General features: G+C 39.2%; 1 protein-coding gene across 2 annotated transcripts in view; it reads left to right on the forward strand.

Moving 5' to 3' along the window:
• Nucleotides 1-5935: 5935 nt before the first annotated feature.
• The window catches only part of PDS5B (PDS5 cohesin associated factor B), a gene marked incomplete at both ends in the record, with an annotated part of 76484 nt that continues 68534 nt past the window's right edge, over nt 5936-13885 (forward strand). For both annotated transcript variants that reach the window (XM_079537827.1, XM_079537828.1), the window contains 4 exons: nt 5936-6043; nt 8525-8728; nt 12715-12801; nt 12888-12985. In XM_079537827.1, the coding sequence (XP_079393953.1) occupies nt 5936-6043; nt 8525-8728; nt 12715-12801; nt 12888-12985 (497 nt within the window). The remainder of the gene's footprint in view (nt 6044-8524; nt 8729-12714; nt 12802-12887; nt 12986-13885) is intronic.

A 13885-nucleotide genomic window follows, 5' to 3' on the forward strand; every position in this document is an offset into this window, starting at 1 on the left:
TTGATCAACGAGGCTGTGGTGGATGCTCCCTCCCTGCAGGCATTCAAGGCTGGGCTGGATGGGGCTGTGAGCAACTTGGTCTAGAGGGAGGCATCCCTGCCTATAGCACAGGGTTGGAACTATGTGATCCTAAAGGTCCCTTCCAACCCAAAACCATTCTATGATTCTATTATTATGTTTTTAAGTTTGAGTTCTGAATTTTGGGAGGCTTGAAGGCAGTAGACACACTTGCAGATAGACAAATTTGCTAGAGCTGGATTCATGATTCTTGCCTTGGATTAGGTACATATGAAAATACTTGAAGGATTAAGATTTGGATACGTATGGTCTCTGTGAAAATACTGTTGACACATGACTTCATGTGTGTTAAGGCATAGTTTATTTAATGATTAGCACAGTTAATTAAGTCACCACAGACAGTGGGAGTTGTCATCCAAACAAAATACAATTAAGTTGAATGTGCTTTAAACCCACCTTTTAGGTTGTTGACTTAATATTCTGTAATGATATTTATTGACCTGTAAAATATATTGCTGAGGTACTTAACATGCAGGATGTCAATCCAAGTTGTTTTTGCATGTGTGTAATCTGTTTTGTGGTGGTGAGCAAGTAGAGTATATGTATTTAGATTAGTGGTGAAAGATTAAATACTGCATAGAAACAATTTGAATATCAGGCTCATTTAATATCATGGCCAGTGAAGTTGCTTACCTGGAGTTGGGCAACTACAGGGTCCTGCTAATCCTGTACAGAACTAAGCATTGCTATTTCACTTACTTGAATTTGAGCATGTTTTGGCAGTACCATCTGTTACTAATGAATTCTGTTTAGAGTAATGAATTGTTCTGTAAACACGCTCTGGCTGGCTTTTAGAATTTTGCATTAGGTGTGATCTTTTGATTTAACTTTTTTTCATACAGGAAATGGATGATAAATCCATTCTGTTTCAGTGTGCAATAAATGCATGAATGCATCTTCAATTCTTAATGCTTTAATTCTCTAGTTATCCTTGTACAGAGAATGTATCTTTTATCAATTCTGTTGCTTTTCGTGCAGTAGTTTCCTATGTACTCTCTTTCTTCTGTACCCAACAAGGGGAAGATCACTTTTTAAGTTGTTAGCATTTTCTATATGCACCCGTTTTGCCATGTGCTTCTTCAGACATAGAGACTTGCTCATGGTTCTCCTGATTTTATGCCTACAAGTCATAGTAGCAGCAATGCTTCTGTGTTGAAAGAAGCAGCATCCAGTATCTCAGCTCCTACTGTCCCACTGCTTTCTACATAAGGAGTGTAGTTCACATTTGAAATGCTAGGTTCATTCAGAATATAGAATCATAGAATGGCCTGGGTTGAAAAGGACCACAGTGATCATCTAGTTTCAACCCCCTGCTATGTGCAGGGTCACCAACCAGCAGACCAGGCTGCCCAGAGCCACATCCAGCCTGGCCTTGAATGCCTGCAGGGATGGGGCATCCACAGCCTCCTTGGGCAACCTGTTCCAGTGCGTCACCTCCCTCTGTGTGAAAAACTTCCTCCTAGTATCTAACCTAAACCTCCCCTGTCACAGTTTAAAACCATTCTCCCTTGGCTTATCACTGTCAACAACCACTGCCTCTCCTATTTATACGCTCCCTTTATGTGCTGTTATGTACAATATTCAATTGTAGACTTGTCAAGCTTTATTATTTGTTGTAGATGCAAAATGAGGCTAAATTAAAATTATTGCTGGCCCAGCACCTACAAACACCTGTTCCTACCAAAAATCCAGCTCCTGTATCTTGTAATGTATTTTCTGAATCTCAACTTGCAATGGAAAGGCAGCTCCAACCTGATCAGTACTGCTGTGCTGCAGAAAGCTGTGCTGCCCTGCAGTGGTGGAAGTCCTGCATTGTGAATTTCAGAGTCAGTCAGTTCCTTGGAGGAGGCAAATTGGTCAAAGTGGTTTTAGTTCAAAAACTGCTGACCATTCCTTCTAACTAAACAGTGTGGTTCATTTTGATAATTTCCAGTTGAACTTGTATTTCTTGAGGAAGAAAAATCTTGGCAGTAATTGGTTTTTTGATGGTGTGGGATGTTGTGGTGGGTTGACCTTGGCTGACTGCGCACCATGCTGCCCTCAGTCCCCTTCCTAAGCTGAACAGGGGGTTAGGGTAAGAATGGAAAACTCATGGGTTGAGATAAAAACAGAGAGATCACTGACTAATTACTGTTATAGGCAAACCAGACTTAACCAGGGGGAGGCTGATTGATTGCCAATTATAAATAGAGCAGGATGATGAAAAACGCAGACATAACTATGTCACCTTCCTCCCTCCATGCCTTCTTACAGTCTCAACTTCACTCCTTTGTTCCTGACTCTTCCTCCTCCTTTCCACACCTGCCCATCCAGGGGCACAAGGGAGATGGGAATCGGGTTGTGGTCTATTCATAATGCTTCATTTCTGTTGCTCCTTCCTCTCCTTTTTCAGTTGCTCCAAACGGGTCTTTCCCCATTGACAGCAGTTCTTCCTGAGCTTTGCATGGCATGCAGTCTGTTCCTGTCAGGAACAAATCCATCAACATGGGTCCTCTGTGGGCTGCAGCTCTTGCCTGGGACCCGCTTCTGCCCTCTGCACATGGAGATGCACTCTGTGTGGTGCCTATGGGCTGCAGGGGGACAGCCTGCTCCACCAAAGGCCTTATGTGGGCTTCAGGAAGCTGCTGCTCTGCACCTGGAGCACTTCTTGTCCCCTTCTGCACTGACCTTGGGGGCTGTAGGGCTGCTTCTGTCTTCCTGGTTTCCCCATCCCTTACTCCTCTCACACAGCAGCAGCTGTGTGATGGTTTTTACCCTTTCTTAAATGTACTCTCACAGTGAAGCCATCAGAGCAAGTGCTTGGTGTGGCTCTGGCCAGTGGGTCCCATTTGGAGCTGGCTGGAGCTGGCTCTGGCCAACGTGGGGGCAGCCATCTCATCTCAGAGGCCAGTTCTGCAGTCCTCTTCTACCAAAACCTTGCCATGTAAATGCAGATGTTCCATGTTGGAACTTGGTTGCCAGAAGCTTGTTTTGTATGTCAGTAGGACGTGTCAGCCAAACAGTTCAACTTTGACCACAATGTACAAGTTTGTCTTAAATTATTTCTTAGTGCTCTAAATGGGGCTGTGTCACCATATTCTAATAAAATTTTAACCGAGTAGATCTGATCTGACAGCTGTCTGACACTGGAAAGGGGAGGTTTTGATCCCCAGTTCCCTTAATTCCTGTTCCTTCCTTTGAATGGGCTCTGATGCATGTCACATGCTTTTCAAAACCAATTAGGCTTTTTTTTTTTTTTTCTTTTTTTTGAATTGGTGAGTTTGGCTGGTCCAGGAAAGCACTGAATGCTGTCAGAGCATTCTTAGAGTGAAGGCAGCAAGGCTCCTGTCTGCTATGGTGAACTGTTAAGATACATGTTTGCATCGTGTATAGCATCCCATCTGGAAGCTGCAATGGGTGATCTACATCAAACAGCAAGAAGAGTAAACTTGGTCATATCTCTGTTTTTGTGTTTTTGAGGAGTTCTAGACTTACTGTCTTGACAGCACACTAAGAAATACAATAGGAATTGGAGGGGTGTCACCTTTTCCTGGGAGTATTAGAAAAAGTTACTTAACTGAGTTTTGTTCATCCCCCAACTTTCTCACTGTCTGCTTTTACTACGAGTCATTAGTAGAAGTCATTTCAACTGCCCTGCAGATGTCTGTACAAAGAGAAGACAAACAGCATTGGCTGCTGTGTAGCTATTGAATTGCGTTGCATGTCATGCCTGTCAAGTGCCTTCAGTTTGTATGTTGGAAGGCGAGGTGACACTGGTACGTGGCTTGCATAATAGATGATGTGGGAAGTGAGCTCAGCAGCTTTACCCAGAGATGTGCAGGTGAAGGATGATAAAGTAAATAAATCACGTGATGACTTGTTGATGACCTTTTATACTGAAATACACCTGTCTTTGTTCCTGCTTGTTATACCGAATAGCAAACCTTGGTGTTTGAACTGAGAACTGTAAAAATAAGTTGCAGTTGTCAGCTCTTAGCTTTGGCCTTAAATGACCTTTTTCTTTCAGTAAAGAAAAGTGGATAATTGCATCATTTAGGGCTTTCTTTTTCATGCTTAGTGTCTCAGATATGTCTTAAAAGCTGTTAACTTTCTGGTGAAATGTCTGGTTATGTTCATTTGATTCATTTTCCCCATTTCCTAAAATAAAAGTTATACTGTGTGCGTTCTTTTCAAGAAGCAGTTTGATGAAAGCTTACTGAAGGATAAGCAAAAACCTGTAACTTACTTTGCCATCTTGAAATGTGAACCAAGGGGTACAGAATGGGTTGGAGTGTTTGGGGCATGGGAGGGTGAGTTTATTTCATGTTCCAGTTTTCTTTCATTGTAGGATGACATTGATTTAGGTGTGTCTCAACTGTGGCAGGTTATGCTGTCCTCTTATGGGACCTACTACTGTGCTGTCTCTCCTTGCAAATTCTGCTCAGTTCTGTTGTTATGGTTCTGAGGAGTTCTATGTCTTATATTTGAGGTTAGTAGGAAAAAAATGCCTCACTTGGATTGCACAGTTCAGGAAGGCAAACACTGGGAGGAAGTATTTCAGACTAATAAAATGGGGTGGGGGCACGGTAATGAGAGAGAAAAGTTTCCTTTATTTTTATTTTTGCATTCTTGGCTGTGTTTGCATGATATCTATTAAAAAAAAATAAATTATCCCAACGTGTGTCATTTAGTTTTACTCACTGTTGTCTGATTTTATTAATTGCTTTATGTAAATACAGCTTTCAGTCTTGAAGTAGAAGAGTAATGTGCATCTTCTTTCTCTACTGCAATAGAAGTTTGCATAGTTCAGAATGGATTAGGTGACTGAAATGATTGAAGCACAAATTAAGGGACTGAATAGCTGAGTTGTCCTTAGAACTGGAATTTAGGAATAAGATATTGTTGCTCATTTGCACTTATTTGTTTAAGAACTTGGGTTTATGGCATAGAGGAAAGGCTTCCAATGGGCTTGCTCTGTTCCTGTGCCTACTGCATTCCCTTATAGATTGTTTATCTAGATTACTATCACTCTCTTCAGGGTGTGATAAAACTTTTTGAAAATGCAGTATCTGCAAATTAAAATTGGTGGTGCATAACACTTCTGAAGCACTGCTCTTTAGACTTCTGGGGAAATTGTGCTCTATTTCTCACCGGTGACAGGTGACAGGACGAGGGGAAGAGGCCTCAAGTTGCACCAGGGCAAGTTTAGGTTGGATATCAGGAAAGACTTTACAGAAAGGGTTGTGAAGCACTGGCATAGGCTGCCCAGGGAGGAGGTTGAGTCACCATCCCTGCATGTGTTTAAAAACCGTTTGGATGTGGTGCTCAGGGACATGATTTAGCAGAGGGTTGTTAGAGTTAGGGTAGGGTGGTTAGGTGGTGGTTGGACTCGATCTTGAAGGTCTTTTCCAACCTGAGTGATTCTATGGTTTAATTATGCTTTCTAAGTAAAGTTCACTCTAGATGTCTATATTCAGAGAGTGTAAGATCTGTGCTGGCTGGAGTTTATTGTCAACAAGTGGCTGTAACAGTTCAAACAAGCTACTTGGTTGCATCTCTAAGTGTGATGATCAAACACATTCAGGAACGAAGGGCTTGGACTTTTCAGTTGTGTATATCTTGGAAGTTCTATTGTACTGTAGGACAGTCTACTTGAATGTCAAAACCATTGCTGCCAGCCACAATCTGAAGAAAAAGTCTATTTTGTCAGTTTTCTATTCGCTTGTATCGTTTTTTTCTGTAACATTTTAATGGGATTTTGACCCTTCAAATCTATACAGTTGCTTTTAAAAGCAGGACAGAAAAGGTAAGCATAAAGTAGATAATAAATACTGACTCTTTTTTTCTTTTTCCCTCACAGTTTTAAAATTGTGAAATCATGGCTCATTCAAAGACGAGAGCCAATGATGGGAAAATCACATATCCTCCAGGAGTCAAAGAAATCTCTGATAAAATATCTAAAGAAGAGATGGTGAGAAGGCTAAAGGTTAGTAAAAACGCCACCAGTAACTCTATGATGTTTATTTATGTTTTCTTTTGGGCAAAACTTTTTCTGTGCTTGGAAGGAGGAACCTGTTGGCTGTTGTGCCTTCTGTTGATTGCTTTCCTGCAATAACTGGTCCAAATATATTTGAAAGAGTTTAAAAAAAAAAAAAAAAAAAAAAAAAAAAAAAAAAAAAAAGGAAATTAATTTCATATACTTAAATTTTATTTCACTTGTATAATAAGTCAGTGCTTTTAGAGATGAAAATGTGAAAGGGGGCGGGTCTTAATTTTGGAAAGAATGCGGATACATCAGAATAAATTCCATACATGCATTTGTGCTCCTTGCAAGGTTGATTATAAAACCTGCTTTATAGAGGCTAATATGAGAATAATAAAGACTTTGATTATTAGTGTAAACGTATACTAAGTTTCCTGATTTTTCTTGACCAGTTTCTTTGGCCTAACCCTACAGAAATAATGGAAATACTTGGTGGGTAATGATGTTGCTCCTGTTCTTGATCTACCCGTGTATTTTGACAGAATGGCAGACTTATTAGTGTAATGCAGAGGGGAAGCCCATCACATGGGCTTGCTATGATAAACAGGTCTGGGAGCAGTACCTTACACATTCTGTGATTTGGAAAAGCTTAATTGGGAGTTTTCCTGAAGTGCAGGTTGCCTGGTATTACTAGTAAATGAACAAAACAATTAGAAACCCCAAAGCACAAGGATTCCTTCCTCCACCTTTAACCTTTCTGCTCCTTGGGAATTTAATTGATGGGTATTGTAGTGCATTCTACTAGTTTTAATAGAATACAATGTTCATAATTTCTCCTGCTGGGAGTTAATCAGAGATAAAGATGATAGTGCTGACATTTCTTTTTTAGCTCTTAAAAATGCCTATAGTTCTTACTGATATTTTTTCTCTTGTAGCTTCATTTGCTGGCGTGTATTTCTAGTCCTTGAACTGAATTTTGCAGGATAAATGTATGTTGCAGGATGTCATGTTTCTTGACCAGCTGTTCACGCTGGCTTTGCGTTCATGGTTATGCAGACAGTGAACTGCGTGTCCTCCTTGTACTGAATTGGATGATCCAGGCTATTGAAAACACCACAAGTGTGTGCACATACATTATAAACACAGTTGCAGGAGCTAAGGAAAACAAGTTTACAGATAAAGACTGTTAACTTTCTCATTTCCCTCTCTGCTGAATTCACATAAGTATGGGGGAAGAAGCTCTCTCCTCTGTAGATTTTGCAATTCCAAGCAGTAATTTGCTATTTGGTAAATGGATTGTCTCCACTTAACTAAACACAAATTATTGTGCAGTCTGAGAATAAAATATGCAGAACGAATTCATATATTAGCATAACTTGGCAAGTTGTATGCATTGCTGATCAACCTGTCCTCCAAGTTATAGTGAGTTTGGAGAGCAGGAAGGGAAAACAAATGCTCAGAGATAGGGACTGAAAAGGCAAAGGTGATAAATGTTTTTGGAAATGGTGAATATTGTGAGGAAAGTTTTTCTTAATATGCAGGAGCTGAGGGATCATGGCATGAGTCATATTTTACACCAGCAATCTAATAACATACTTGTCCATAAATTATTTGAAACGAAATGATAAAGCCTGTTACTGTAGGAGGATGTAGGAGCCAGAAAAATTGAGTGGGTGAAGAAATGTGGACCACATGTGGAAGCTCCAGGAGCGTAAATCAAGGTGGTCTGGGTGCAATTTCAGGCTCAGGAATTCTGTAACTCATTGCTTTGCCAGAAACTAGAAAAGCATGCTAAGAAAACTGTCTTGTTTTACTTTGTTTTCCTTAAGTGCTGTGACAGGTTCGCTCTGGAGAAAAGCTGACTAAATTTTTGTATCAATACGGAATTTCGTCTTGTTAGGGAAGAGAAATGGAAGGTTCATTTCTAGAATGACAAAATATATGCTTGTTGCAGGAACACTTGTGACACTTGAGTATTCATTTGTTACCTTATTAAATATATAAATTTATTTACTTTCCATAGAGGTGAACACGGTTTTTCTTTGCTGTTCATAAAATTACTTCTTGTGTTATTTGCGGGTGTTGAAGATAATAGGAGGAGAAAAAAGAATTGGAAAACTGAAAGAGAGTAAAGGGAAAAAAATACATTGGAATCTTAAATACTTAAGGGAGAAATGCACAATTTGAATAAAGGTTTGCTGTTCTCCAGATTGTTCAGTGATTCCTTCTGTATCTTTGTTTTCTGGTCGATTTGGTGACATATTTGCTCATAGTACATGCAGAAGCCTACTGCTGGACTTTTGTCACCCCTGAGGCTCTCTGTGGGATAGTTGGCAGAGAATTTGACTAATACTTCTCATAGCCTGAAAAATAAGGCACTGGGTTTACTACTGTTATTCAAACAATTACTGCTGCATTGCTTCTGATAGATGTTGTGCATTTTGTCATTGTGTGTATTGAAGTCTTTTCACACTTTCTTTACAGATGGTTGTGAAAACTTTCATGGATATGGACCAGGACTCTGAAGAAGAAAAGGAGCTGTACCTAAATCTTGCTTTACATCTTGCTTCAGATTTTTTCCTCAAGCATCCTGATAAAGACGTACGTTTGCTGGTAGCCTGTTGCCTTGCTGATATTTTCAGAATTTATGCCCCCGAAGCTCCATACACTTCACCAGACAAACTAAAGGTAAACAGAATTAATCTCTTTTATTTTCCATGCCTAATTTTCCAACTGAATGATTAATGTTTGGTTATAACTTCTTTTGCTCTGTTTATTTCTGGTTCAGCCTGAGCTGTCCAGGGCTTTCACGTGATCCTTGAAAAAGGATATTCTGTGAGGTCAGAAGCTCATTGGATAAAGTGATGTATAGTACAGCTTTCAATAACTCACGGGGATTTGGATTTATATTGGAAATAGATGTTTTACTGATCCGTCTTTAGGACTCATTAGTACTGGCCTGTTACTTCAGAATTAGTCTTCTGTCTATAGCTTTTATTGTGATATCTTTCAAGATACCTAATGCTTTCACTCAGAAAAACATGTCTGTTGTTTCCAATTCGACTACAAAGAGATGGATACAGGATTTCTGTCTATATATAAGCCCTATTGAAACAAAATACTTCTGTCTAAAGAGAAACTTTCTGATGTGAATTGGAAAATGCAGGCATTACAAACATTGCTGATCCCACTAGATGGAGATGGTTGATTGAGAAATGCCAACTTTGAAAAGGCAATACAGATCTGCCCTGTTTGTTTCAGGACTTTTCATTTTACGTTGCTTTTTTTTGTTGTATTTGAATTCTTATTTTAATAGATGTCTAATTTTCATTCTGGCTTAGAAAATCAAACCCACTTCACTGATACAATTTGAGTCTAGACTAATGAAATGACTTATACAGAAAATATTGCAGGGGAAAATAATGCTGAAAACCACCACGTTTTATCTCCCTGACTTACGAGTGTAGTACAGACACATTCCCCCTCCATGGTAGGATAAAAGAACTGTTGGGATGACAGGTGTGCCTGTTGCAGTGGGAGAAATCACTCTGTTTCTGATCTAGTGCTTATGTTGAGAGTGCTTCTTAAGCAAGGTCAACACTACAGTTGCAATTGAAATTGATGCTTTCTTACCTGACGTGCTGGAGAGAAACCTGGGGATTTTTACAAGCTGTATTTTTCTGAATTGTTGCGCCTCTGCTCATACTTCCTCAAGTTACCTCTTTCATTGATTACTTCATCTCCAGCTTCAGACAAACGAGCTTTCAGTACTGGACTTTGTCTGATGTTAAGTTTCCCAGACGTTCAGTTCAGTTTTGAGTAGTGTGTTTTCCTTTGCTTGCTTGTTGGTCTTTTTTTTTTTTTTCCCCTTCAGAGTTTGGCTAACAAATGATACTAACCCTCCATACAGAATTTCATCTGTCAAGTACTACGATGATTTACGTTTTATTATTGGGAAGTTTACATTACTAATCTTTTATTTACAGTGTAATCATGCTACTAGTGCTTAGATCTCTGAACAGACTACAGAACAGGATGCTGACAGAGGAAGCCTGTAATCTGTGTAGATTTTAGAACTCAGGCTCCCGATGCACATTTCTAAATGCATTTTGAGAAATAAAGACAGGGCAAACGGCAGACCTTTGCCTGGGACTGTTGAGGTAGATTATTGCAAACCCCAGTTTCCGCTGAACACAGCTTTTGTGGTTGCAGGACAAGCTCTGATACATATGTTGAAGAGTTCCCTCCACCTTAAGACAAAGAGGTAAGAGGAAGAACGCTTCCTCTTGGGTTTTATCTTGGCACTATTTTTATCTAGTGTTTAACATCATGCCTATAGTGCAGCTTTCAGAATCTTCTTTTGTAGGTATAGCATCCAAGTTGAAGATGGAAAAAGGGAAGTGCTGAAATGGTTAATTTTTGGAGAGGGGAAAACATCAATCTGAAGTTTTTATTCTGACTTCATACGTCTCTTTATCTCATTTGCACAATGTGTAAGCTCCACAGAAAAGGGGTCAGGATTTGTGGTCCCCCTCTCTTATGTGTATCCTCAGCATAAATCTTTAATGCCTCAATGAGTGTTGAAAGGTCTTTAACAATAGAGATGGAAAATGCCATGAACTGGGTAAAAGCAGAACTGGAGTAGGGCTGCTCCTCCGGGATATGAAAACTTCTAAGTGAAGGCTGGGGAAAGCCTGGAGCCCAGTTCTAATTCTCTGGGGTGGAGGCATTGTAATCGCTGGTTTGTGTCAAAGGGAACTGCTTAGGCTTAGGGATGGTGTGCTTGACACAGCTAAAATGGAAATAAGTGAGGGTGTATATAGCAGCAGAATGTCCAGCATCTGAATGTATTCTGTTTTGCAGGCTATGGCTCTGATGCACGCTGAAGCCTTTGTGTGGTTAATTTGTATCAAGACAACAATCCACAGAAAACATCTGATACTCTTCCTAAAGTTGAAGCATGCACACTTGTGGTTTTGAAGTTGGGGTTGTAATGTGTGCCTGCTTTACCATGTGGAGGAGTAGTGACAAATTTGTGGAAGTGTTGTGATTTCTGAGCTGCAGCCAAAGTGATTCCTTGAGATTCAGTTTGTGTGGCTGCCAGACTGCCCAGTGCCTTCTGGCCTGTCAGTTCTTTAGATAACAGAGCTCATTGCCCGTGGGCTACTGGCCTAGTAGTGCTTCAGGCACTGCCTTTGGGGGGGAGTCCTTCAGGCTGGTCTTTGTCTATGGACTGAATGCTTTTTAGTGGTAGGAGTCCACAAGGTGCACCCTTTGAACTGCGTGTTCTGGTTTAATTTCAACCACAGAGTGATTCGTGTGCTCTGTAACTGATCTGAAGTGTGAACCAAATGGCAACTCCTCTGATCATCCCTAGTTAACACATCAAAGCTAAAGTCTTCTTGAATTCCACAAAGCTGCATCTTTGAGCCACGTGCTTCTTGTACTTTTAGAATTATTATTATTATTATTACTTTTTTTTTTTTTTTTTTTTTTTTTTACCAAGTGGTGGTGATGTGAATTCTAATTCCTGTTTATTACCTAGAGCAGAAAATCCTTGGCTTATCTATTAAGGCTGGATTTTGTGCTTGTAGCCTTAAAAATGGAACTATATTCTCATCTCCATTCCATCTCATCATTCTTGGTTGGGGGGCAAGGTGGAATGGTCATTTGAAAACGTAACAGAAAAGCTTTCTAATCTTAAGTGTGTGGGAGAGGCTCATGAGCTTTTCTTGTGTATTTAGGCAACTTAATGTGAAAATTGCTTATAGATCACAATTCCTTTCTTCTAAGGGAATTTTCATGGTGAACTGTGAGGCTTTCATGTATTTATAATGGCAAGTTTATACACTTCATAATTAAATTGTACCCAAATTATTAGGTATATGCTTGGGGCTGTGAACACTGTTGATGTAGATGATGATGATGATGTGTACTTCTCAGTCTTTTGATTTAAAATAGTAGCTAGGAATTTCTAGCTATTCCTTATTCAAATATAAAAAGTAGATTAAAAGGACGAATTTAAACAGAGGACCTTCCTCTGTTTCTGTTTTGTTCATAATTGATTGCTTGTTCCTTACAACCTGCCTGGATTTATTTTGAGAGATGTTTTTTGACATTTTCTGTGCTGAAAATAAATACAGAAAGCAGGAGAAACTTTGTTTTTGAAGGTCTGTTATGAGAGATGTGGTCTGTCAGTAGCACTGTGGTGGAAAAATGCACGAATGCTGTGGTATAAATGTATTGTAGTGCTCTTAGGAAAGCTCCAGTTGGCTACTGCTTTATTTCTTCTTTTCTCCTGTTCAAACCCATTGCAGCATAAGGTACAAATTTAGAATTCATTGTCCTTGTGCATAACATTGTCTTCTATGGCATGTGAGCCAACTGCAGCTTTACTTATCAAATTGTCTGTTTTCATTTGGAAAAGAAAATCCTTTTGCTTCCTCAGAAAAATAAAACTTCTCAATTCTTTTTGTAAAAAGTTTGAAGCATTTTAAGATGACTCCTTGAGATGTGTTGTAGATCTCATTCTTTTAGGACAGTAAAATAGTGGCTCTGTTGTTACTATGTATTTTTTACTGAAGAATAGTATTAATAATTTCGAAAGGTAGTTTATTATAGTTTATTATAGTTTTAAGTGTCATTTGATTAAATGTAACTTCTTTTCTTTTCAGGATATATTTATGTTCATAACAAGGCAACTTAAGGGTTTAGAAGATACAAAAAGCCCCCAGTTCAATCGATATTTTTATTTACTTGAGGTAAGCTTGATAACTTAATATGAAGTTTAAATGCTATTTTTAAACTCTATCTTTTAACTGCTTTATTTTTTCCCTTTTCAACTTAGAACATTGCTTGGGTGAAGTCTTATAACATATGTTTTGAGTTAGAAGACAGCAATGAGATTTTCACACAGCTGTACAGGACACTGTTTTCAGTAATAAAGTAAGTATTGTCACAAATATGTTATTGCATGATTGAGAAGTCGTTTCCAACTTAGATGTTCAACCTGCTGTTAGGCTTTAAGCATTCACAAGCTTAATTTTTATAACCCCCTCCAATTCAGTTTAACTAGAAGTAGGTGTCAGTTCACATGCTTTAATTAAACAAGATACACAGCAAATTCTTTTCTTCTGAGAAAGTTGCATTCATTTTCTCTTACTGCATTTATTTGACCCTTTTCTTGAAACTGAAGGTGAATGATACAGTATAAGAGAATATAAGAGAACTGGAGGATTCTTGCTGTAAAAATGTGGCACACAGGATAGTGGACACTGGAAAGAACAATTGGAAATCATCTAGTCCACCCCTCCCTGCTCAGCAGGGTCAGTTAGCCCAGCTTGTCTTCAAAGATGGAGGGTCAGTGGCCTCTTGGTGCAAGCTGTTAATAGTGTTCATTCACACTACCAGGAAATTAATAAAATATCGTGTGTTTAAGTGGTGTTACCATTTAAATAGCATTCAACTCATTCCCATTGCTTTTTGTCCTGTCACTGGACATTACTGAGGTGAGTCTGGTTTTGACATCTTTACTTCCTAAATCAGGTATTTAAATATAACAAGTTCTCCATGAACCCTTGCTTCTTGAGGCTGAAAAAAAAAAAAAAAAAAGCCATCTCTCTCAACTGCTTCTTTTATGAAGCTGTTCCAGTCTGAAATCATGTTTCTTGCCCTTTGTTGGACTGACTCCAGTGTATCTATGTCTCAGCACTGGACACAGTGCTCCAGATGTGAACTCAAATGTGTTGAGTAGAGAAGAAAAACTTCTTAGTATTCTGTCTCATTCTTGTGGTGGGGACTGATACAGTTCTTTGTAGTATAGTTGTAAACGAGGGCATGAGATTT

The sequence above is a fragment of the Tetrao urogallus genome, assembly GCF_951394365.1.
Source record: "Tetrao urogallus genome assembly, chromosome: 1".
In the NCBI taxonomy this organism is placed as follows: domain Eukaryota; kingdom Metazoa; phylum Chordata; class Aves; order Galliformes; family Phasianidae; genus Tetrao; species Tetrao urogallus.